The sequence below is a fragment of the Lynx rufus genome, unplaced genomic scaffold (genome assembly GCF_022079265.1).
Source record: "Lynx rufus isolate CCGP_SWC_20201006 ecotype Redwood Valley unplaced genomic scaffold, mLynRuf1.p SCAF_2, whole genome shotgun sequence".
Lineage (NCBI taxonomy): Eukaryota > Metazoa > Chordata > Mammalia > Carnivora > Felidae > Lynx > Lynx rufus.
In genome coordinates, this window is record NW_025814834.1 from 81,876,527 (window position 1) to 81,903,540 (window position 27,014).

The 27,014-nt window shown below is 39.8% G+C and overlaps 1 protein-coding gene across 1 annotated transcript; it reads right to left on the minus strand.

The window, feature by feature from the left end:
* Positions 1-398: 398 nt before the first annotated feature.
* Positions 399-27,014, minus strand: LYPD6B (LY6/PLAUR domain containing 6B). Its single transcript, XM_047085130.1, has 5 exons — positions 26,960-27,014; positions 9,041-9,191; positions 6,410-6,508; positions 2,886-3,016; positions 399-1,119 (listed from the first exon to the last, which is right to left on the minus strand). Exons 2-5 carry the CDS (start codon positions 9,168-9,170, stop codon positions 955-957), a joined length of 525 nt encoding a protein of 174 aa, XP_046941086.1. The 5' UTR covers positions 9,171-9,191; positions 26,960-27,014; the 3' UTR covers positions 399-954.

The following is a 27,014-nucleotide window of genomic DNA, read 5'->3' on the forward strand; positions in this document are numbered from 1 at the left end:
GTTTTTAGAAAGGTTCTCTTGGTGGCCCTGACATTCAGAGAAAAGCTGACTGTATGGGGGAGGGGCCCTCTGGCCAGTTTCTTTGAAGTGAAGCTGCTACCCCTGAGGGTACAACATGTGATAGGGCTTCATCCTCCTCCATCAGGAAGGTTTCCTGACCTTTTCAATTGACTAATTACCATTTAGCATCCTAAGAAGTATCCTTCCTGAAAAATAAAAAGCTAAGTCACTTTGGCAGAGAATTTCATAATTCAAGCTGGAATAGATCACCCATGATGCATGGAAACTTAACTTCAGTGACCTCCTTTACGACACTGGTAAATGTTTTATCCGAGGTCGCCAGGTCAGTCAAGAAACACACAAGCATGCATTCTATACTGTATAATTTAAAAGCTTTATTTCCCCCCACAATAGTAAATGGGTTTCATATTAGTTCAACTGAAGTTTTCTTCCTATAGTTAGCTGCCTTTCTCACTGACTGTGTCATTGATGGGAAAATTGCTTTCTCATGATGGAAGAGTTGATTTCATAGGGACACTCTGAGCTCATCACAGAAATGAGAGAGTCTGACCCAGCAGATTCTGAAGGAGTCTTGAGGTCAAGCAGTCCATTCAGCTAAAGGCCTGGTCAGCAGGACCAAAACAGGCTGCTGCAACCTCTCTGTTGCAGATACTGGCAGGATCCTCCCTGCAGAAGAGACAAGATGCAGCCCCTCTGACCAGGAAGGCTGGAAGCCAGACAATCCCCTCACTTCCTGCTACATGCCCTTCCTCCATCCTGTGGCCCGACATAGGAGTGCTTTAGCTCAGCGAACAACTGGCTTCTGCTTTGGGGTCGTCCAAGGTGCAGTCTTCACCAAGTGCAAGACTGGTCTTCACTCAAACGTTCAGCGTTCACACAGTTTTTGGCTTGTGCTTCGGAGGGCAGTTTCTGTCTCTCTTAGGAACAGTGGCTTCATGTCAGCAGAGGCACGGAGACCCAGGCCAGCACTGGTAGGTAGAGCGTGGGGGCACTGGTGCCGGATGTTCTCTGAGCATGCATCACGGCGAAGACTGCATTAGTGTGGTTGGTGGGTAACTCTACATTACAGATCATTCCTTCACAGCAAGACCTACACTCCTGTTACAGAAGCAAGGGGAGAGGGGAAAGAGAGTTAAGTAATGGGAAGGAGTGGGGAGGGCAAAACAAAGAACAAAAGAATGCTTCCACAGCGCTGAGGACGGACAGAATTAGTTACCCAACTCATCTGGTCTATGAGATACTCAGGCCCTTGAGTACCTTTCCCCCACTAACCCGAAAGTAAGGACTATTTTGAGAGTCTTTTCATTTTAACAGTGATTTATCTGTAGCAAGCCAAGCATAAGCAAAGGAAAAAAGAGGATGAGAAACTGAATAAGATTGCTTGATTGAATCAACAAATCTTCTAAGATTTGTAAGGAAAAACACTGACATGAAAATGAAAGCTAGGAACCTTTTGGACTGGCCATTGATTTTCTTTCTCAGTACTACTTGTTAAGGGATAATAATGACTTTGTATTGTCTATACTAACAACTGATTTCTATCATTACAACAGCAAGGGCTTGCTAATTATGGCTGCTGAGGAGTGGAAAAGGCTTGCTCCCTCACAGCACAAGGTGTTTTCAGAGGAAGCAATCTTCTGTCATAATACCTGGTACAAGGCTTCAACCTGATAAACTTAGCCATCCATAGAGGCTTCCAGGATGGCTAAGAAAAGGGCAGCAATTCTACATGTCTTTATCAGCTGCTTTCAACCCTGGCAGCAAGAACATCAGAATCTCCTTGGAGAACTTTAAAAAAGAAAAGAGAGATGCCTGGGTGGCTCTGTTGGTGGCTCAGGTCATGATCTCCCTGTTCGTGAGTTCAAGCCCCACATCAGGCTCTGTGCTGATGTCTCAGAGCCTGGAGCCTGCTTTGGATTGTGTATCCCTCTCTCTCTCTGCCCCTCCCCTACTCGCATTCTATGTCTGTCTGTCTGTCTGTCTGTCTGTCTCTCTCTCTCTCTCTCTCTCAAAAATAAAAATTTTAAAAAATAAAAAGGAAAGAAAAAAGAGCCTAATGCCCAAGACCCCACCTGAAGTTCAGTTTCAGCTGATCTGGGATGTTCCCTGACCACCACCAATATAGCTGTGAAAACTCCCCAGGTGACTCTCCAACGTTGCCAGAGCTAAAAGCTACTGGTATCAGAAGCACTTTCTGTACACAGTAACTAAATCAAATTCTAAAATCTCATAAAATTAACATACTCTTCAAGTAATTTTTTGTCAAACATTTCACAATTCCGGGCATATAAAAGAGTGAAATTGCTCATTTTAGAATGATAAAAAATTAAGGAGATCAACTGATCTGAAATATATCTATACTTCATCATATTAAACTAAGATCAATTCTTTCAGACTCTCACGTCCCCATCTAAGCAGAGGTAGGGGTTAAGACCAGGTTTCCTTAGTAAAAGGCATCCCCATTTCCCTCTTTCCACAACCCAGCTACCCTGTGCATTGTTCTCGGTGATATCTGGCCATAAACAAAATACATGAGCTGGGTTCTGTAGCGTTCATCACTCTCTCATGGATGGTTGGCTCTTGGGCTTCCAGAACAGACTTCAAACAAATCAAGTTCGAGGTCTAGGATGGAGCTCTGTGGTCCGGGAATTATCATTTGTTTTTAGTGACATTTTTTGTTGAAGGACAGGAAGTCTTCAATTTCTCTTTGGTCTCCACTACATCACTGTAAGGGAGTCTTTCCTTAAAGACTACATGTATACAACAGGTTACTTTATCCTTCCTGCCTTTCCATTATGTACAACTAATGACCAGTAGGAAAAACCTTAGGACAGTAACCTTACACATACACACACACTCCTTACTGTATGTTTAGAATCTCGGCTGTGGTGGCAGCCAACAAAATGACATTCACTTCTGGAGGCACATTTTTTGGTAATGGATGTACTTCTTCCGTGGCTGGTGAAGTGGTGAACTGTCAGACAGTACTGTGTATCTAGGCAGGGGGAGAAAAGGCAACGTCATGTTTCACGCTGCAAAAGAGAAACTCAACAATCACTTCAGGAAAGACTAAAACTCAGGATGATCCTTAGGTTTCTAGGCAAGAAGTTTAATGGCAGGAGTGGATGCCTCTCCTTTGGTGCCAGCTAAAGCTGAGAAAAAAGTTGAACAAGCTTTTCATCAGCATCTCAGGTCTGCTCATTTCATATGAGTGTGCCAGCATCTCTGTCTCTGTCTCTCTCCCTATGAAGCACGTGTTCTAGAACTCCAAAATAAAATGAGAGTTGTAAACGTAAAATGCAGTGGGTTAGAACACATCTTGGTGTATTATTCAGCATTTGTTTCTTGTATACTAACAGACATGTGGTGGAACAGAATGAAAACAGGTGCTTCAAAGTATGCATCAAGACCACCTTCCTGACCCATCCACTTCTTACTCATGCTCTAATCCTCCCTGCATGTTTGACTTTTCCGGAGTATTCCCATTTTCCTACTTTCTCTGCCCCTCCCTGCACACAGCTAGCTCATGTCTACAGTTTTCCCTATAGCTTTAAGTACTCACATTTTACTACTTTTAAAGAAAGTGATTTCATTCAATATGCTAGGACCCGCCACTTCAGTTTTGCATCTCTCTCCAGTTATCTCAGACCAATGCAATGCTCCTTAGTTTATTGAGAAGGGACTACAGCAGCAATGTCATAAAATGGGGGGAAACCTGACTAATGTGGAGAGCACTTGGTTTTAGAGAATTCTGTCACATGTGAGCACTATTAGGTCCTTAAAGCTCATTTTCTTTTGAATAAAAGATGATAACAAGTGTCCGACATTTTGATAGGGTTGTGGTAAGCTTCAAATAATATTAACATGCCATCAGCGAGGCACTCTAACAGGTATTCACTCAGTCAATCCTTACAATAAGCCTTAAGGCAAGTCATATTAATATCATTTTACAGATAGAAAAGCCAAGGCATGGTTTCTTGCCCACAGTTACATTAGACAGAAGGTGGTGGAAGATAGGATTCTAACCTAGGCAGTTTTCTAGAGTTTGTACTCTTAGCCAGAACACTATTCCGCCTCTCAGCATACCTAGTGTTAAACTAGATGATGCTTTGCTGTGCTCTAGGCGAGTAGCTGACTTCTGCCTTTAGAAGGACAGGGAACCACTGAATGTTTGGGAAAGGCATTTCGACCTATACTTCACATAAAGAAGAATTGGAAACTGGTAGCTGCATGTGTTCGTATAAAATGCCACACATGCTAAAGCACCCTAGAAAGTCAGAATAGAAGCCAGGGTAAATAAAATAAGAAATGTCATTCTTGTTACACAGAGAACCTCTCTTAACAACACTGACAGACCACAGAAGTAAAGCTCTAAGGTGAAAAGGAAACCTGAGCTGACAAAGAACAATAGCTGTGGGCCAGTCTGCCCCCGAGAAATGGTTGACTATCACGCCCCTAAACGATGACTAATTGAAAAGCAAGAAATTATACCCTCAGGTAGAATTCCAGATGGTTAGTATCTTTGGGGCTTGACTGGAGCACAGTCAAAAATGTACTGTCATGCACACTGGAATGTAGGGTCGTTCCGTGGCAGTCTCGTTAAGAGTCAAGTTTTCAAGTTGGACTTGGAAGAGCCAACTTCCTTCACCCTTCCCATCTCTGACGTTTCCTCGCTGATGGAAAGCTGCAGCTCCCTTCTTCTGCTCACGTGTTTCAACAGAGATGAAACTCTGCAACCCGGAAATATCCATGCACATTCCCATTCAAGACGGCTTTGATTCATGAATGACAAATCAGAGCACTGTGCTGTTCCTAGTAGGAACAGTGTTTGGATACAATTCAAAATAATATAGTCCATGAAGACGAAGTACAAGGAGCTGGACATCAGTGCCGTAATTTGCTACTGTTACAATCCTTACCACCCGGTTTTCAGGGGCATTTAAAGCAAATAGCTAAGAATGGTACCCACCCTCTGAAGTAAATTAGTAAAGAGAGGCATCGGCCAACCTTAAAAACTTTGCAATTACTAAGATAAATTTCTGTGCAAAATGTAGAAACAAATCTCCAAATGCACAAGATACATAAATGTACTCACACACACACACAATTTAAGGTCACTCTACAGAAATGTAAAAGAACCTCAAGACAAAATTAAAATAATTAATTACTCTTGAAAAGAAATCATGAAAAATACTGTCCAGAGGCACGTGGGTGGCTCAGTTAAGTGACCCTCTCATGGTATCGGTGCAGGTCATGATCTCGTGGTTGTGAGATCGATCGCCACATCTGGCTCCATGCTGACTGCGGAGCCTGCTTGGGATTCTCTCTCTCTCTTCCTCTCCCCTTCTCACTCATGCTTGCTCGCTCTCCCTCTCTCTCCAAATAAATACACATTAAAAAAAAAAAAAGAAAAATACTTTCCAAGTAGATGTCACAACCATTTGTGCTAATTTACAGCCTAAGAGTCTCAGGCCCCATAGAGGTCTGCAGTGTGTACTAATCATTGGTACCATACACTGGCTTTATCTGGAAGAGGTAAGGCTATTTTACTGCTTTATAGAATATGGTACAAAGATTTCCAAAAGAGTCAAGGTAATAGTACACCAAAACTGGTAATCTTTAGCTCTAGAAGAGTTTGTTGGTTGGTCGGTTTGCTTTTCTTGGCCTTTTAGGTCTGAAAACCTAAAAAATAGTACTTCCTAAAAATCTGAATAGCCTCATCTTATAGCTCTAAGTAGAGCTTTCCAATTCCAAATCATCCCTCAGCACATCCTGTCTGCTTTACCTCCAAGTTTATATATGTTAAATCATTCGACTTCTTGTCCCTCTATCCCTACCACCATAGTCCCGGTTGTCATCTTCTCCCGCCTAAAGACAATAAAAGACCCCACTTGGTTTCCCTTCTACTTTTGTCCCCAACCACTAGGGATGTATCCGGGAGCTAAGCAAACTAAAAAGTTCTCAAATGTTTGTCAAATGAATGAATGAGTTACCAAGGCACCAATGTATCTCAAGAGTATAAAAACCCTTCTTTGCTTTAGCCAGTAAGTGTGACTTTTCTAGAGGTATCAAGCATTTCTGAAATTCTTAGAATGCCTTAGACAACACTGTGGACTATTTGTTCTGCTTGATAAATACTATTTAAGAAATCCTCCCTGGAGGCACACACAGCACACACAAACTGAGGTTATACCATCAGTTTCCAAGTACTCTCAGAGTAATCTGATACCTGCACAGTCTACTAAAAGAAATCTGATTTTGATATAACATCATCAGCCTGTTGATATAGGCTAATCCCATTATATAAGGCAGGTCTGCTCACGGCCAGTTAAGAGAGACCTAAATGAGGTATAATCACCAGAGAGTGTTCCAAACTCAGTGCACTTACTTTGTGGGCACCATTTGTCTTCTGCCCATCGATTGCAGTTATAATTATCCCTTGCATTTTCACAGGTAAAACACTTGAAGCTATTTGGAAATGGCGTAGCTTTAAAGAAAAATGCACAGTGAAACAGAAAGGTTAAAAAAGACAAAAATTTTAAACATCAAAGATGGCACAAATTAGCAACTTTTATTAGATCAAACGAAATTTACAAACCATCATCCTTAGAGTTTTCGTTGCCAAGGAGCTGGAGTTAACTGCCAGACTTCAGGGCATATTTATTCTCTTTTTTTTAAATATTTTGTCTATGCTTATCTACTATAGAGTAATGAAAATGGTTCCACAAGCCACTCTGAAACACCCATGGTATTGTTTCATTACAATTTATAACTTGGGAATAAGTGGGGGTTGAGAGCACAGGAAAGGGTGGTGGCGGATTTGGAACCAATGATTTGGTTTAGTGTGGCCCCTGAAAAGAACTGGAGTCAGATTAACCTGAGCTTGAATTATGTTCTTCCTACTGAGTAGCTTTATCATTTTTAACTTCCAGGAAATAATAATATTTAGAGAAATACTAACAGTGAAGATCCCCATGACTTGCAGAGGAATCATGAAGATTAAACAGGAGGCTGCAATAAAAAATATCTAGCATAGTCCCTGGCACATCAAATCCTGCTGGTTTCTGTCTACACGCACTTCCATTACAGCCATCTTCAACCTCAGTCAAGCAATCTCACTTGATATACGTCAATTATCACAACATTAGACCTCAATCAGGAATGTAACTTTTAATGTAAGGATGATAGCAATTCTCAGGCTCTTATGCTCATGCTGGTGTTACAGAAAGCAGGAATTATGACTGCTGGCAGTCTGGATTGAAAGTAACTAGAATGTCCTTTTGGTCTTTAGGTTTTTGTGTTTTTTTTTTTTTCCCAACCTTGTATCTTGTTATTTTAATGGGCAAGAAGTCAAAAGTGTAATAAATTTGACATTTCTTTATAAGCCATGGCATAAAGCCTTATGTAAAACTTCCAATTCTTCCATTTTTGGAGAATAAAATGGATAAAGATTAAGGAAAATGTCTGACCATCCTAGTAAACTGATCATGTTAGTCAAATATTTCTATTTTTTTAATGATTTTTTTAATCATAAAATTTTATTAGGCTTAAAAGTTTCAAAATTTGTCTATAATTTAGATTTTATGAAAATCTAAATGTGTTTGTGCCATGTCATTAAGCTATTAGTATACAATCATTACCAGTTTAGAAACATATAATAAATGATAGTTCAAGGTGTGTGTGGTATATATGCGATATGTGTGTATGCACACACACACACGCAGTGTCACAAATAATAAAGAAAGCACAAAGGGAAGAAGAGTAATATATAGGCTTCATTTAGAAGTGGTATAAAGACAGTGGGTCCCAAACCTGGCTGTGCATGAATAGTTTCAGGAGAGCTTTTTTAAAAAGAAGAGGGTTTGGGGGAGGGAAAGAAAAGAAAATAATTTACATCCCACCCTTCTGACTACTGAACCAATGCAGAGGGGACCAAGGAATATGTAGTTTTAAAGGCTTTTATCATGATTTTGATACTCTTCCAGGTGTGGGAACTACAGCCATTCATCTTTATACCAATTGGTGTCTATAATCTTTCTCTAATAAAGTATATCAGAGAAGTCTCACTTGTCTGAAGAGAGAAAGGAGATGATATATGTATAAAAGTACAAATATTCACATGTATGCATATAAAATATATTATCCTACAGATAATGTTCACTGATATTTGCTTCTGTGTAAATTATTAGTGGAAAAGTTGAATTTTATACAGCCTTTTCTAATGATGACTATGCATATTAATGAAAATCCAAGTATTATTTCCCACCTAATTTCAAATATACAAATCTGTTTCAAAATTGTTAATGGTCATTTGAAAGAATATATCATTTAGGGGTGTCTGGGTGACTCGGTTGTTGAGCATCTGACTCTTGATCTCAGCTCAGGTCTTGATATCAGGGTCATGAGTTCAAACCTCATGTTGGGCTCCACAACCATATATAAATTATATATGGAGAAACTTCCTTCCTACAGCCAATATCCTTCTCCATTGAAGAGATCAACAAAGAACACTGCTAAGCCATTCGTGGTGACAGTGTTCAAGAGATTATTTTACTTTTTCATTTTTAAAAATGTTTATTTATTTTTGAGAGTGAGAGAGCGAGCGAGTGCACGTGAGTAGGGGGAGGGCAGAGAGAGAGAGGGAGACACAGAATCATAAGCAGACTCCAGGCTCCGAGCTGTCAGCACAGAGCCCGACGCAGGGCTTGAACTCATGAACCGTGAGATCATGACCTGAGCCAAGTCAGATGTTTAAACTGAGCCACCCAGGCACCCCAAACAGAGTATTTTAACCAAGAACCATTTTGAGACTTCAGCAGAAAGCTAAAGCATGTTAAAGAAATGGAGAAAATTTCTGTCATTATGTACTACTCCTCACCAAAGTAGTGAAGACTCTCTGGCTTATTCTAGGTATAAACCAAATATTCCAGAGCAGGCAAAGTTATTATAGGTGGAAAGAGGGACTTAGAATTGTCGCCCTGACCCTACAGTCGTGAACCAGGACACAACCACTACTTACGGTCCAGAGGAGGCCTCACGTTGTAGAAGTTGATGTTCTTGGCCAATGCCCAGTTTGCTGACAAGATAAAGATCTGGACAACAGCTACAGCCAGAGCATGACGGAGGGGCAGCATTCTGACCTTGGTCATGGGAAAGTCCAAAACTCACATCTACAATGAAAAGAGAGACTGGTCGCATTTATCTGCATTTTGTTTGTCAGGAGGAGCAGGCTTTGCTTCCATTTGGGAAGCCTGATTATTCAAATCTATCCGACCATCTACTTGTTCTATAGGGCCCGTACTTGTAAGCAAACTGCATTCTTTTTCACAGATGAAAGCTAAGTAATTACTGCCTTCTACTGGTCAGGCCTCTGCACTAGCCAGTTAAGCTCTAGCAGGACACCCAAAGGCCTTTCAGGTTCCGGAAGAACAAGGAACAGCATGGGCGTGGCCGCACCCCATTCCCTCACTGCCTGAGGCTAGCCGGCGTACTTTGTGCTGAATCAGCCAATCACTTAACAGGGTTCAGAGGCACGTTCACCTGAAGTTACTGAACCACCTATCTGTCAAGTCCATACTCTGAGTAAACACTTGTGTTTGAGAAATTTTGCAACGCTTTCAAAACCTGGAAGAAACCTTAAGAGTCAGAGCACTAGGAAGGGCAGTGCATAAATGTACAACGAGTTTGGGAAATAGAGTCTCTGCTGGATCCCAGAGCACAAAGACAATGCCATCCCCATCTGTGTCTGTCACGCTGGGTGCAACAAGCTGCCAGGAGGTTCTAGAGAAAACGGAGTAAGAGTTGTTTGAAATGCTGATGAGATGTTAGTCCTAGCCCACAAATACTGCTTCTGCTTTCAAAGAGGTGAAGTAGGCAGGTTTGATACCCAGTGAAACAACAGACGTCCGAAGCTCACCGAGGAAGACAGTACATCTTAAGTCCCACTGGTTCTACCCTCTAGAAGCAGACCTGGTAGTAAGAAAATCTTCAGGAGAGATGCTGAGAACATACAGGATCACCACAAACAGGTTCTCTTTAGCAATGGAGAGGTGTGGGAAGCAGAAAAGGATGTAACTTGGAGTCCAAAGACTTTGGTTCAGGTATTGGCTCTGCTATTTATTAGCTGTCTGACCTTGGGCAAGCTCTTTAAGCTCTATTAACCTCAATTTCCTCATCTGCAAAGTGGTTTAATAACACCCATTCTGCCCACACATTTGGATAATTGTAAGCATCAAATATAGGCTCAGGTAGAATCACATAGGATTGTGAAAGTAACAGCACTTGTAATACAAGTCTGTGAAAATGCTAGAACCTTAGAGTTCAATAATATTGCCTGAACTCATTTTCTTCTTGCTGAATCAGCCGGTCTCTGTGGGTTTAGGAAATTTTTCAAAGAAGAAAAGTTTGATCTCTGCACATATGAGCATAATCCTTCACATGGAGATTTTGTTTGAAGCCAGGATAATAACGCACAGAATCTAGGGATTTTACCTCCCCCTCATGTTGTGAGTATATTGGTTTTGCGTGTATAGCTAATAATGCCTTCCTACAAAGATGGAACTAGATAGCAGACAAAATATAGCCAGCAGCATCCCCATCCCTATAGATGGATTCTGCCACCAATTGAACATAGTCTCTAAGAAGTACTCAGTGTAAAGGAAAACCTGGAAGGTTTCAAAAGCCAATAGGGCTAAACTTCCTATACTGCATTTCAGCTCACGACAGAATGCGACCTACTGATACGTAAATACATATATAAAATTCTGTCCTGGTTCATTTTAGAAACCAAAATTGATCATTCACAGTTATTAGATTTCTAAATCTTATTTTTATGCTCTTTCTGAAGAAATGGACGTTTTTAATAGCTAACTATATTATTCCCTACAGACGAGTCATTATGCTGGTACAAATTCTCCTTCTCCTATTCCTTTCTCTAAGTTGGACTGCTCCATATTCATTGTGAATCTGGAGCCAAGGAATGAAGACCCCTGCTTTACACCAGTGGAGAAACTTTGAGTAGGAGAGACTCATCCCTTTTTCACAAATCTCAAATTCATTGTGTTCCAATAGCAACCCATATTCAAGTAATATGGAAATAATGCCTAAGATTATACATTTCAGATTCCTATCGTCTACATTCAGTCCCTTTTCCATCACTAACAAATATGGGGCCTCAGACAAATTGCTTCAACTTTCCAAGCCTCGGCTTGCCCATCTGTAGAAGAGGCACAATAACAGTCCCTACCTCAGAGCATAGAAGCACAGACTAAATGACATCGTGTGTATGAAGCACTCAGCCGAGTGCTGGGCACATGGGCACTTTCAGGTAGAGTACAGGTTCAAATACCTGCTTCTAAACCTACTCTTTTTGTAGACTGGTGCAAGTTCCTTGACCTCTCTGTACCACAACTTTTGCATCTATAAAATGGAAGTAATGATATTAATACCTACCTCATAGGGTTGTAGGAATTAGTTAATACACATAAAGCACTTATCTAATTAGCTGTGTTCACCATTTTTCAATCCTCACTAGGTAGCATTCACTGTTAAGAACATATCTCCAAACAGGAATCACGAATCAGAACCCCTGGTTTTCCTCATGTAATCTCTATGTGAGACAGAAGCTCATTTATTCATTCAAATGTCATTACTGACATGTAGTGCATAGAAAGAAATTGTTATTACTGGACCTCCAACAAGGTCTTTGCTCTCATGAAGTGTGCATTTTAGAAGGAGAAGACAGACACTAACTATGGGGAAAATGTAATTTCAGATAGTCATGATTCTGAGATAAGTACAATAGAGAGATGTGTGGGTGAATAGGAGGACCTACTTTACATATACAGTGGACCCAGTATGAGAAGAAACCACCCAAGCAAAGAATCAAGGGAAAAGACACTAGGGTTCCAAGATAGGAAGAAGTGCACGTGCAGGGGGGAGAGGGCAGGGACAAAGTCAGAGGTGGTGGGACCAGACCATACAGGCACTTACTTACAGGCCATGGCAAGGATTTGGGATCTAACAAAACCAAGGAACTGTTTGGTTTTAGATTATCTGATTTTGAAAAAATGCTTGGTCTCTGCAGAGCAACAGGTCCCAAATCCTTAGCCTTATTTCTCACTCCCAGAATAAAGGGATGCCAATAACAGACAACATAGAGGAATTTAGGATTCACAAAGGTTTCTCTGAATAAAAGAGTGATTGGACGGCAGACGACTTTAAAACAACCAAATGAACAGCAAGCTCAAGGATTAGATTTGTATTTTGTTTTTTCCATTCTTCAAAACAGGACTGTAGGGAAAGTGGCATCATTACCATTGTACAAGTGAGCTTAGGAGACAATGTATGTAAAGATCCTAGCACACTTCCTGGAACACAGTAACCCCATCAAAACAACAGTGAAAAGTTGCCATATCGACTAGTATATTTTTATTTCCATTTTTAGCTAAAACAGCATAGCCTTATTGTATCAAAATTCACCAGAACTGCAAAGGTTTTACCTATCAAATAAAACAAACAAACAAAACACTAAATAAAAATGTCTGCTATTTTCCAGAGCCGGCTTTATAATCTATTACCAATACTGCTTTCCCCTAAGTACCTATATCTATCTCTATCTATTCTGCAGTGGATAGGTTTGTGTTAACATGACTGTTTTATCTTTCACAACCAAAAGACATTAGGATAATGAAAAAGCAAATGACTAACTATGATATCTGAAAGTTGTTTTACATTTAGAATCATTTCACGGAGACTCTGAACTAAAAATTATCTGCTGAGACTTTGCTGAGTAGGCTCTCACTGCAGTCTTTGTTGCAGAACAAGGTTACAGTAGAGCTTGTATTTTGCTCCAGAAGGAAAAAAAAGAAGTCTTTAAGATGAGTCAGACTAAACCATTCTGGTATTTTCTCCAGGACCATCACACAGAGCAGAGTTCTTCAGAGCAGGGAGGGGTGACTTGTAAGCTTGTTAGGGTTATTTGCAAAATATTGTGTCTATATAGATTTTTCCCCCTGGGCTGAGGATCTCAAAAGGAATCTGTTAAGGAATCTGTTAATCTGAACATAACAGTTAAGAACTGCTGCTTGCTGTTTCAGAATACAACTGTCAGGATTTGGCTTCCTGTGACTTAGATGGTTTTATATTTGACACTAAGAAAGTTCCACATATACATTAGGTATCTGGTATACACTCAAGTTCAAGGATGGCTCAAATCATTCCTCCCCAGCAGAGCACAATATTTTTATCCATTTTTCCCCACAGATGGTAGGCCTGGTCAAAAACCCCTCACCTGTGGTGCTGGCCTTCCATTTGGTTTATGATCCTCTCTTTGGCAAGTAGGATATGCTCCAGAATGCCAAAAGAAAGGGGTGCTTTCTGCAAAGGCAGATTCAACAGAGATGGGCAACTCTCAGGTACTCCAGGGAATGGCAGGTAGCCAGATGTGTACATTTGCAAAGCCCACCTCGCCTATTACTGCCCAGAGTAAAGGACCTACACGGCACTTGGTCCAGAAGCGTGACTATTTCCCAGGTCTGAGTAATAATCAGCATCTTATTCTACAGGTAGCATTTTCTGCCTCCACGGAAAATATGCAAAGATGATGGGGGTTTCAACAAGCAGCATGTCCTTGACATCATAAACTCTCTTTTGGGGTAGGGAAATGACCTACATTATTTTTTAAACTATTTTTTAAGTCCCTAGGTCTAGGCTCAGTGCATGGTAAATATCCAATAAATACTTTTTTTTTTTAAATAGAACCAACATCTTAGCTATGATCTTAAGGAACTCTTTTCTTAACAAGACAAAGATTGTGGGCAGTAAGGAGTTGATGGAATGTCCAAAGATGAAGAAATGGTCTCAAAAGGAATGGACTCAAAGGGAGATTTGAAAAAGAGGAGACCAAACAATGTGGTAAATACTGGTACTTCCTGCACAGTTGCTAAAAATGAGTCAGCAAGCCAAGGCTAACTCCAACTGCCAATAAAACAAATGAAATGGATAATTTAGAGGAAGCAGCTCTACTAAGTCCAACATGCCCATCAACACTCATATTCACACTTTCCTGAAAGCATCACTTATCCCGCAGTAAGACACTTTAATGACAAACTTTAATAGGCCCAGCTTCCCTTGTAAAAAGAATAGAAGGCCAAGTGGAAATTCAAAATGAGTGCTGAAATTTTACTAAGAAGGACAAGAATAGATGAAAACACTCCTCTCAAAAGAAGAAATCTGCCCAAACAAAAAAACTTTATCATCTGCAACAAGGATTGTGTTACTTGCTTCTGGCTATTAGGCCAGGTTGGCCAACGGAGACACTCTGGTTCCTGTTACATTTAAGAACAGTGTTCATGGGATCTATGCCGAGACCCTGTTGTAGTTCCCTTCCTTGCAGGGGGACTGGGGTTTCAATTGCTAACCTGCCTGGGCATCGAGAGCCCAGCTCCTACGCTGCAGCTTCTACCTTCTCTAACAGGTGTTCTATTTCTGGTACACAAAAAGTTCTTTTGTCCTCCTAAGTTTAAATATGAATTTCCTTAGAGATATTTAATCTAGCTTTTTTAAGTGCCGGAAGCAAAATACAAGAGAGAATTTTACCTTATACCCACCCAATCCATTATCTTCCTCTGAAAATACAAAATACCCACGGAGTACCATGGACTTTATTCTTAACAACATTCACTAGGAAAAAGTAGGATCATGATTCAACCACTCATACCAGCTTATCCAAATCTTGAAAATATTAGGATGATAAATCTTGCATTTATACCAGGTATTCTGCTAAGCACTCAGAAAACAATAAATAAGAGACACAATGTCTGTACTCACATACATTACTGGGGCCAAAAACTCAATTTGAGATGTGTCTGCCAAGGGTTAATACAATCATCTTAGAGAGGAGGAAAAACAATGGGCTTTAGATTCAGAAAGGGCACCCAGAATAAAATTCTGGTTCTCCTTTTTGTTTTGTTTTACAGGATCAGCATTTTTTAAAAGTTGTTGTTTAAATTCCAGTTAGGTAACATACAACATAATATTAGTTTCAGCTGTACAACATAGTGATTCAACACTTCCATACAACACCCAGTGCTCATCACACCATCATCTATTTCACCCATACTTCACCTACCTCCATGCTGGTAACCATCAATTTGTTCTCTATAGTTAAGAGTCTGTTTCTTGGTTTATCTCTTTCCACCCCCACCTTCCCCCGACTTTGCTCATTTGTTTTGTTTCTTAAATGCCACATGAGTGAAATTATATGCTATTTGTCTTTCTCTTATTTCAGTTAGCATAATACTCTCTTGCTCCATCTATGTCATTGCAAATGGCAAGATTTCATTCTTTTTTATGTCTGAGTAATATTCCTGTGTGTATGTATATAAAGAAGGAGATACAGAGATATATATGTATACACATATATACACACACACACACACACACATACACACCCCTCCGATCTTTATCCATTCATCAGTTGATGGACATGGAGGCTGTTGCTATAATTTGGCTATTGTTGATAATGCTGCTATAAACACCAGTGTGCATGTATCCCTTCAAATCAGTATTTTTGTATCCTTTGGGTAAACACCTAATAGTGCAATTGCTGGATTGTAGGGGAGTTCCATTTTTAACTTTTTGAGGAAGCTCCATACTGTTTTCCAGAGTGGCTGTACCAGTTTGCACTCACACCAACAGTGCAAGAAGGTTCTCCTTTCTCCACATCCTTGCCAATACTTGTTGTTTCTTGTATTGGGGATTTTAGCCATTATGATAGGCGTGAGGTGATACCTCACTGTAGTTTTGACTTGCATTTTCCTAATGCTGAGTGACATTGAGCATCTTTCCATGTGTCTGTTGGCCATCTGTATAGTCTTCTTTGAAAAAAATGTCTACTCATGTCTTTGGTCCATTTTTAAGCTGGATTATTTGCTTTTGGGTGTTGAGTTTTATAAATTCTTTATAGATTTTGGATACTAACCCTTTATCAGATATGTCACTTGCAAATATCTTCTCCCATTCCACAGGCTGCCTTCTAGTTTTGTTGACTGTTCCCTTCACTGTGCAGAAGCTTTTTATTTTGATGTGTTTTTTTTTTTGAAGTTTGCTTTTGTTTCCCTTGCCTCAGGAGACACATCTAGAAAGAAGGTGCTACAGCTGATGTCAAAGAAGTTGCCTGCGTTCTCATCTAGTATTTTTATGCTTTCAGGTCTCACATTTAGGTCGTTAATCCATTTTGAACTTATTTTTGTGTATAGTGTAAGAACATGGTCCAGTTTTCCCAACACCATTTGCTGAAGGGACTCTTTTTCCCATTGGAAAACTGGACCATGTTCTTACACTATAATCTTACACTATAATCTTTCCTGATTTGCCAAAGATTAATAGACCATATAGTTGTGGGTTCATTTCTGGGTTTTCTATTCAGTTCCATTGATCTATGTTTCTATTTTTACGCCAGTACCATACCACTTTGATTAGTACAGCTTTGTATTATAACTTAAAGTCTCAACTGTGATGCCTCCAGTTTGCTTTTCTTTTTCAAGGTTGCTTTGGTTATTTGGGGTCTTCTGTGCTTCCACACAAATTTTAGGATTGTCTTTTCTAGCTCTGTGAAAAATGCTGATGGTATTTTGATAGGATTTGGATAGGTATTTTGATAGGATTGTATTCAATGTGTACATTGTTTTGGGTAGTACAGACATTTTAACAATATTTGTTCTTCCAATCCATGAGCATGGAATGTCTTTTCATTTCTTAGTGCCATCTTCAATTTCTTATGAAAACTACAAATTGTTTCTATATTTACTAGCCACGTAACCCCATTTGTCAATAAGATAAGTGAGGCTTAGAGCCATGTAGATAAGTTTCTTAAGCTGTTGTGGGGATTGGGTATAATTACATAGGTAAAGTACCTTTCACTTAGATGGCATTAAAGAAATGTTAAGTGTCTGCTTCCCCTCATGTATCTTCCTTCCCAGTTCTTCAGATATCATTAGCAGGAGAACAGAGATAAGATCAAGAGATATAACTGTCCAACTCCATTCCATACTAGCTGGACCAAATCTGGTAAATAGTGTTGAGTTCTATGCACTAATTTCTAAAGGGGATTCAGGAATTATCTTTCTTGCAACCAAATGAAAAGTTGGAATGAATGACTGACAAGGTTCTTTCCCCTTCTAGGATTTTATGATTTCTCTGGAAGGATATTAATGAAGAATTCCAGTTATACCATAAAAAGTCATATGTAATACAGTATTCCCATATTTCAGATCCCTGCTATAATGTTTACAAGGATAACTTTAAAAATCTCATCATAGGATCAAAACTTCATAGAAATGAATATTTCATTTCTAAGCATAAGGCTGTACATTTTGTAGTGCTAAAGATGGTTTTTTCTACTATATACAACCTGATAAAATAATATCTAAAAACAGTGCTAATATTAAAATATTGTTATTATGGGGGCGCCTGGGTGGCGCAGTTGGTTAAGCGTCCGACTTCAGCCAGGTCATGATCTCGCGGTCCGTGAGTTCGAGCCCCGCGTCGGGGTCTGGGCTGATGGCTCGGAGCCTGGAGCCTGTTTCCGATTCTGTGTCTCCCTCTCTCTCTGCCCCTCCCCCGTTCATGCTCTGTCTCTCTCTGTCCCAAAAATAAATAAACGTTGAAAAAAAAATTTTTTTTTAAATAAAAAAAATAAATTAAACATTGTTATTATGGAAATCAACCTTAAAGCTAATGAGTTAATATGGGGCAATAAGTGTTCAATGGGTAAAAAATAGTCTAATCAATTTTAAAGGCAACTTTCTAAATGTGATTCAAATGTTAAGAAAAAAACTAAAAAAAACCTTCCCAAGTAGTAGCTTTTCAGCTGCATTTTTGTCAAAGACACGTTTACATCTTTTTTGAGAAGGCTTTGATGACACTAGAGGAGAAGGTTAAGAACTCCACATGAACAAGATTAAAAAGCTTAGATGATTGGGAATTGGAAAATGTACTCCTTTTAAAAAGAATCCAGATGGGTTTGCCATGTTTTATTGAACTATTTAGACAAATGGTAGGAACCTAATAAATATATGCTAACTGATTAAATTTGAGAGTATCCTTCACATAGGTGAAATAATTGTTGCCCAGTTTGTATCCACAAACGATTTTTAGGAGGCTTATGCCAAGTCATTTTGACATTAAGGCTCTTAAAATACAGAGTAAAAACCCTGAGAGAGGAAAGATCTGAACCACTAAACGTCCATGCATGGTGTTCCTCTGCTGTGCATTACATTTCACTTTGTACCTTTCAGGCGTTAAGGGAGATGCATATGGGACACATATTCTCATATTTGATAAAAGGAAACTCTTCCTGGTATTTAATTCTCAAGCTAATGGGCGCTATGTGTTATACAGAGAGCACCAAACAACATATGGATAATGCCTGAAATTTGTTTCAAAGAGCTGCAGAGGCATCCTTCAATTGGCCATTTCTTAAAAAAAAAAAAAAAAAAAAAAAAAAAAAAAAAAAAGAAAAAGCCAAGGGCATATATTAATTCTATAGAGGTATTTCTGCTATCAGGGAGGTAAATGAGAGAGATTATTTTCTTTTCCATGGAAGCAGGGGGTCTTTAAATTTGAGAGAAAGATACAAGTGGACTGAAGTTCTACAGGAAAGCTGTGGGCGCACAGGTGTTTGGTACTGTTAACGAGCAATTCCACTGGCAGAACTACATAGACATAAACCAAGCAGCAACAAAGGCTGGGCATGGAAGACATTGTTTTTATGTTCCATATCCTTGCTTGCTTTGCTGAACCCATTTCTTTTAATAACCAATCAAAGCTCTCATAATAGAAATCTAGGCTGGAATGTCCAACAGCTGGCTAAGAATCCATTATTCTACATTTGTTGAGTGGAGGAATGTTTCATGCCGAGCATGCATTCTCTAATATGTGGCATACACAACTCAACTGAGAAAATTTAGCTTTCAGGGTCAGCATACAGGCGATGGCTAGGACTTTTGACTTCATTTAGTCTCAGCTGACATAAAAAAGGGACCATAAAAATAAAGCGTTCATACAGATGTCCTTCTCATTTGAACCTCTCTGTATAAATTCTAACATAAGAGAATGTCTATACCAAAACAGAAATCTTCAGCAATAAATTCACTTGGATATGTGTGCATGCATATATGCACACCCACATACATACATGTACGTATGTGCTTCTACACAAACATAGATCTATTTTATTGAATGACTTGACTGTTTAAGTGCTAATTATGTGCCAGGTTGTAAAAGTGTCCCTAGAACTCTGTATAAAAGACTGTATTGCCAATCATGTCAGCTGTTTCCAGGACCCATATTGTTATCTTTCAGTTGGGAGATCTTCAGGATATAGAATTGTTACTATACATTTGGCTTGTCATCTTTCTCCTGTGCTAGGGCTTAATGTCACTGACCATTGTTTATAGAGCTCCCACTAGCTCAACTTTATTCTCGATTCTACAGCTAAAAATATATCACACAAGTAAAGGACATGTTCGTGGGTTTCATTCTGAAAACAGGAGGGCATTTTAAAAAACAACAATAAACTATGTGCTTTGGCAAAAGACTATCATGCTGACTTTTGCATAGTCACAAAATTCAGGACAGATTATTCAAAGAACTCTCTGGAAGCTGACAAGCTTATAAAAGCAATCCTAATAAAAAATTTCTGCATTCTGCATATATAACAAAGTTACAGCATGTCACTTGCTCTATAAATTGTCACTATTACCGCTTGGAGCAGAAGGAAGTGTACATATATAAAGATATATATGTGCATAATTTCATATTCCCAGAGGAAACTGAAAAATTATGTGCATTAAATAGTGTTTTAATTGCAACAAGAAAAACTGCATTTAAGCAGTGGTTCATAATCCCACAAGGATAAAGTCAAGTGTAAATGCTGTCTAGTATAATGGGGGAAGAATGGCCTTTGTAGGCACGCAGGCCTGGGTGCAAGTTCTGATTCTGTCACTTGTTTGATCTACTCTAACAAACCCCTCTATTTCTCTGAGACTCTGTTTCCCTATCAGTAAAATAGAGATATTAAATATCTGTCTTGAGGAAAGTCATGAAAATTGAAGGAAAAGTCCCTACCCATTGCTGTTTTTGTCAAATTATTAAATCAGTTGGAAAGCTAAAAGTAGAAATTTAAGGTTGGTTCTTCTATGGATTACACACTGGAAAATATTAAGATCATGCAACACCTACTCAACACTGAAATTCAATACACGTTTTACAGCTATCAAATTCTATGATTGTCTGAGCATATATGAGAGAAGTTTGTAAAATTCCCCTGAAGAACAATTTTAGGAAAACTACCCTAGAACACACGTGGCACAATGGGCCTAAGTTGAGCATTTCATTTATCTGTTTTCTGATAAATCTGTATTCTTTGTGCTTACATAAGATGCAATGGTTCTTACAAAGTCTGCTTTAAAAAGCAACAAGTTCTGTGCTCTCACATGCATCCTTACCCATACTGACAACTCCTCTTTAAAGGCCTAGTTCCAATATTTCTCATTCATTTAACCTTACCGTGTCTGTTCCAGCCCATGGGTTAGACTCTACTCTGAAAAAAGCTTGGGTTTGTCTAGGGACATAAGACCATATCCTTTCTTGCTTAGCACTGGGTTGGGCACAACAAGTTTTAGTCCTTACTTGTAAATAAGCTAAAAGTTTCTAAAGGTCTCACACAACTGTAGGCATTACCAATAAAAATAAATTGAAAAAAGAAAAAAAGGGGTGTCTGGGTGGCTCAGTGGGTTAAGCGTCCGACTTCAGTTCAGGTCATGATCTCACGGTTTGTGAGTCTGAGCTGCACGTTGGGTTCTGTGCTGACAGCTCAGCCTGGAGCAGGTTTCAGATTCTGTGTCTCCCTCTCTCTCTGCACCGCACCCCCCCCCACTAGTGCTCTGTCTCTCAGAAATAAACATTAAAAAATTTTTAAAAAGTTTTCATTTTCTCTACCAATAGAACTTCCATTTAAATTGTTTGTGTAGATTTTAGGTTAACCGTGTGGAGATTGTAAGAACTCTATTTTCAGCAACTGAAGGTCTACTCAACTACAACCTAGTCTATTTACATGTTGTTCAACACACACTATGTCAGGCTTTAAAAATGCTATGACCATCTTCCCAAGCTATCCTCACAGGATGGAAGGGAAGTGAACCCTGCCGGGTTTCACCTTTTGCCCCTTGAGACCCAACCTCCATCCCTCTCCATGCTGCTCTGTGCCTTGGGAAGCCAAGTTATGAAGACCACTCATAGTTTTTTTTTTTTTTTCACATGGGCTTCTAATTTGGTTTGGGTAATGGCAGAAACTGGGAGGTTGGAGAATGGGAAGAGACTGAGACTGGGGTACCTGTTCCCTGACTCACTCCCTGCCTGGTTATTAGCACATCCCTCAGTTCCTGTCAGGTGGCCAACTCCAGAGCTACCTTCTCCTGGGTTCTGACAGCCATTCTCTCTCCTTGTCCTATAAGCCTACATAACAGAAATAACTCTTCTCTGTTGCTAACTCTGGCATCTGGTACTGTCTCCTGCTGGTTTTCCCAAAGCTAGCCATACCATTATAAATAACCTCCTATCAATTCACCAGACTGAATATACCTTTGAATGTGCCATCTGCCTGCCTGGTGTCTGACTGAGCCTTGAATCTAGTCTTAAAATACCAAGAGTCACTTTGGACCAAAGTATCATGGCTTATTATTATAGCAGACTTATAGTAGGAACAGCTGTAGTGAATAAACAGGACTGCTTTACTAGGAGAACATAAGAGCGAATATTACTGTTGGCTTATAGTAAAGCAACAATTGAATTTATGCTATAAACCAATCGAGGTAAGAACAAAGGCTTTCGAAAGAAAATGGGAATATTAAATAGATAAATCTAGCTGAAGAATATGTTATAATCTCATGCAAATATCACAAACCCATCAAAATTCAGCTTTTTCTGCTCCTACCATCACTGAAGAATATCATTAAGCAAACAGAGGGATAGGGGCACTTGTGTGGCTCAGTCCGTTAAGCGTCCTCCTCTTGAGTTCAGCCCAAGTCATGTTCTCATGGTTTGTGGGCTCAAGCCTGGATCTGTTAGCCCAGAGCCTCCTTGGGATTCTTTCTCTCTGCCCCTCCCCTGCTCAAGTGTGTGTACGCAGGCTCTCAGAAATGAATTTTTTTAAAAATTTAAAAAATAAGTAAGCAGAGGATAGGCAAAATTCTTGAACTTCAATCAAGAAGCTGCGAAAAAAGAACACACGTTGTTATGGACACAGTACTGAAGCCCACTGAAGCCTTAGTACATTCAGGTTTCAGTATAGTACCTCCTATTGCATTGTAGCACCTGTAAATATCTACACAGAAATGTAAGTGTACTTGAGTATAATAAATCCACTGTAAACTGGAATCCCATATTAATGTAATGGTGCTTTGCCCTATAGTCTCCTTCCTAAGATCTTACATTTTGAGAAACAACACTAATTTTTACGTGACTATGTTTTCTTGAAATGCCCCCTTTGGTTAGGCATCTGGTAACCTCTCATCTTCTGTGGTACCAAACCTTCCTACTGGAATAATGTTCCTGGCAGCCTCATTTTCCCAGAAAAGCCCTTTACTTCACCTCCCAAGGTTACTCATACCCACCTTTCTTAATTTTCTTTCCCCCTCCTTCTCTTCCATTCCCTCCTACCCTCACTCAAGGACAACTGAAAGAGGGTGGAGGAAAAGTTCAGCTCAAAATGTACACGGAGATCTCATCCATATTCTGTACCAATTTCCAGACCATAAAACTCCTTACTGGCAGAGAAAGTGTTCTGTGATAATGCCTAAAATAGTCCCTTTTACCTTGTACTTAAAGCACACCTTGAATGTAGATTTTAAAACAGTGGCATGCAACAAAGTCAAAAAGGCCAAAAAAGGGAGTCTTTTCTAGTTCCTTTTTGTTAGTGGATCCAAAGACTCCCTTCACTGAAAGCATCTTAAGGGGAAGACTAGCTTAGGGATGTGGTAAGGATAGCACCTGAAAAGTGAAGAACTGAGTAAGCACCCATGACCCTACTTACTACTCAGTACGCCGGAACATGGAGCCCACTGTAATTGATGCTGAGCTCACACTATTGATGGCAGATGATTTCTAGTCCAGAGTTGCAGTTCTGGGCCTTTGTTCGCCACTGTGGGTAATAACCACTCTAGCAGTAAGTACAGTACCTGCATTTCAGGTTTACCACTCCTTGGTAACCCCCCCCACAATGCACACAGCACCCACTATGACTGCCTCATACTGTTTGCCCAGGGCAGACAGCTAATAGGTGTTGAATAAATGCTTGACTAAGGTTGACTTCACACATTCATTCAATTTGCAAAGTCCATATCCTTGACGCTGAGGCAGACCGATTTCCACTTACCCTCTAGTGTCAGGGTTTGGGCAGGAGGCTGCTACCCCAAGTCATGGCTGTGCAGAGTCAAATTAGCACACTATACCACATGACTGATTGTCAAAGAACTTTCCCATCGAAAACTAATTAATCTTCCCCATACATCCCTGTGAAAGGTAAGTTTTCTGTGCTCATCTGCAGGTTATAAAGAGGAAACTGGAGATGAGAAGGTCATGGGCTGTGCCAAAGGCTATTAAGGGTGTCTGCTGGGGAATGAAGTCATAAAGCAGTGATCCAGGTTCAGTATCTATACCCACTCCAAACCTAGGCCTTTTCCCCATGTTTTGACCATCTTAACATTCTCTGGGCTTTAATGAGGGTATAGACAGAGTATAGCAGATATGTGCATTTCAAAGGGGGGAGAAATTATGATTTGACCCTACTAAATACTTTGGATGTATTTCCAAGGAGAATTCATAGTAATGTTTTTATTTTTGAGAAAGAGTGCAAGTTGGGGAGGGGCAGAGAAAGAGACACACACAGAGTTCGAAGCAGGCTCCAAACTCTGAGCTGCCATCACAGAGCCCAATGCAGGGCCTGAACCTACAAACAGTGAGATCACGGCCTGAGCCAAAGTCAGATACCTAACCGACTGAGCTACCCAGGCGCCCCCCAAGGAGCACTTGTATTAGAAGTCCTCGCTCTCAGATCTTTTTCAGCAAAGATATCTTGTTAGGTAGATTTAGTACTGTCTCCTGGAAAGAAGGCTGAGAAGTATCATCTTCACTGCCCTTCCTGAGATATGCATGGGGGGCGGGGAAGGGGGGGGTTCACCCTTGCACCCACAGAGACACCAGTCTATGCACAGACTGCCCACAGAGTCCAGACCTGTGAACTGCCCAGAGCAGAATGACAGCATGGGCTCCTTGCCACACTTCACCCGGGCTGTTGCTCTGCGACAGATTTCAAGTCTCTGATCAGTTCCCCGGAGCATACATACAGCAAATATTTCAACCTTCTCTATTATCAGCCTTCCGACTTTGCCAAAGAGAACCAGGATTGGCTATTTAAAAGGGCAAAGCAAGCTTCAACCACCAGAACCATGTCCTTTTTCCTTCGTGGGTTCCTCTTCCTCATCCCACCTTCTAGATGAGGACCTGCCCTGAGTTTCATGCTCTTATGTAATTACTATTTATCTTCCTATAGTATGTTAATAGTACTACTCTCCTTGGGGACCGCCTTCACTCACACAATTCCCATTCCTTGTCAACTTCTAAATCAAGTCTATCCCTGACCTGAGGAGGTTGGATTACCAACTATAATTTTCTCCCATTTTTATAGAGCATGATTTGGAGTAGATGACTATCTCATTTAGGGAATAACTACTCTGGATAGACATTAAAACATTCTCTATTGCTATAGTAATTAAAACAGCATAGTATTTGCACATGAGTAGTTAGACAAATGGAACAGCAAATCCAGAAATACACTCAAATACACTTGGGAATCTGTTATCTGTTATTATCCTAATTTCTCTAATGTGCTTAAAATTTTCCATAATAAAATTTTCTTAAGGTACCAGAACAAAATATGAGTGACTTCCTTGGAGGGGTGAAAGGCCTTTCCATTTGTAATTCAAAACTCAGAAAGTATAAAATTAAAGTTTGATACATTCAATTACATTAAATAAGTTATGTATGACCAAAAGATAGTATGAATCAAGAAACAAGTAACAACCTGGAAAAAAATTTTTTTTCAACTTATGTCACAGACAAAACAATGGATAATCTCACTAATATGGAAAGAGCTACTAGAAATCAATAAGAAAATTATCAGTAACCTAACAGGAAAATAAGCAAAGAACATTAACAGCCTTTTCATAGAAAAATAAACAAAATGGTCTTTAAATTTTTTTTTTCAATGTTTATTTATTTTTGGGACAGAGAGAGACAGAGCATGAACGGGGGAGGGGCAGAGAGAGAGGGAGACACAGAATCGGAAACAGGCTCCAGGCTCTGAGCCATCATCCCAGAGCCTGACGCGGGGCTCAAACTCACGGACCACGAGATAGTGACCTGGCTGAAGTCGGACGCTTAACTGACTGCGCCACCCAGGCACCCCAACAAAATGGTCTTTAAACACCAGGAGAAAAGTTAAGCATCTTTTCAAATAGGAGAAATGAGAACCAAAAGTATACTTTAAACTTTCAGATTTTGACTAGTCTCATATAAAAATGTATTCTAATTCTGTGTTTTAAGGAGACCATGGGAAACCAGTTATTTGCATACATTGATTGTGGAAAGATGACCCCTTAGAAGCAATTTGGTAACATTATTAAACTTTTAAATGTATTTACCCTTTACCCAAAATCTCACTTCTTGGAATTTCTTCAAAAGATGGCTTGTACACATGCACAATGATACACTGTCATCAGAGTCATAGCAGCACTATAATAGCAAAGGATTGGAAACAATCTGTGTCCATCAAAAAGAGTGTGTGTGTGTGTGTGTGTGTGTGTGTGTGTGTGTGTGCGCGCATGTTTAAAACTCTACATACACAATGGAATAGAACACAGCAAAGACGTTCCCTGTATGATGCTGTGAAAAAGCCCTAGGATACAGATTATATATACATATATATCTGAATGGAGAAAGATATAGAGATATGACTATCACGTTATTTTTGTGTGTTGGAGAGAAAACAATAAAAATTACTATATGGGGGTGCCTGGGTGGCTCAGTTCGTTAAGCATCAGACTCTTGATCTCAGCCCAGGTCATGATCTCATGGGTTTATGAGGTTGAGCCCCACGTCAGCCTCTGTGCTGACAGCATGGATCCTGCTTGGGATTCTCTGTCTCCCTTTCTCTCTGCCCCTCCCCTGCTCATGTGCTCGCCCTTGTGCGTGCACGCTCTCTCTCTCAAAAATAGATAAATAAACTTAAAGAATTACCATATGCATTTACTTATATATGCATAAATACACTCAGTAACAATATACAGGAAATTAATAGGAGCGATGAACTGTAGGTGAAGGAACAGGGTAAAAAATAATATAAGGGATGCCTGGGTGGTTGAGTCAGTTAAGTGCCCACCTTCGGCTTGGGTCATGATCTCACGGTTCATGGGTTTGAGCCCCACATCAGGCTCTGCAAGTGCAGAGCCTGCTTCAGATCCTCTGTCTCCCTCTCTGTCCCTCCCCCACTCGAGCTGTCTAAAATAAATAAACATTAAAAAGATAGTAAGAGGGGACAAAAGTAGGAAGAAGACTTCTCAGAGTATACCCCATTTTTTGGTTTGATTTTTTTTACCCACATAAATCATAAAAGACTCAAAATTTAAATTCAAACAAAGAATTCTTTTGGCTCTATAGTTTATGATTGAGTACCTACCATCTAGTTAAAGCTCAATAATTCTACTGGACCAGGGGCCTGGAAAAGCCAAAGATGAGATGACACAAAATAGCATTTTTTATTTGGCTTTGAAGTGTATCATGTGATGGTAGGGATGTGGACATCAGAGAATTCACCAACCTGATTACATTTTACAGATTTCATCAGTAAAGTCTCCCCGAGACCTTAGTAAGAA

Excerpts from the sequence above, each read along its gene's own strand:
- LYPD6B (XM_047085130.1), bottom strand. The coding sequence starts at position 9,170 with ATGACCAAGGTCAGAATGCTGCCCCTCCGTCATGCTCTGGCTGTAGCT. Across the intron at positions 6,509-9,040 it reads CGTGAGGCCTCCTCTGGACC|CTACGCCATTTCCAAATAGC; the intron begins GTAAGTAGTGGT and ends TTTTCTTTAAAG. Across the intron at positions 3,017-6,409 it reads AGACAAATGGTGCCCACAAA|ATACACAGTACTGTCTGACA; the intron begins GTAAGTGCACTG and ends CCCCCTGCCTAG.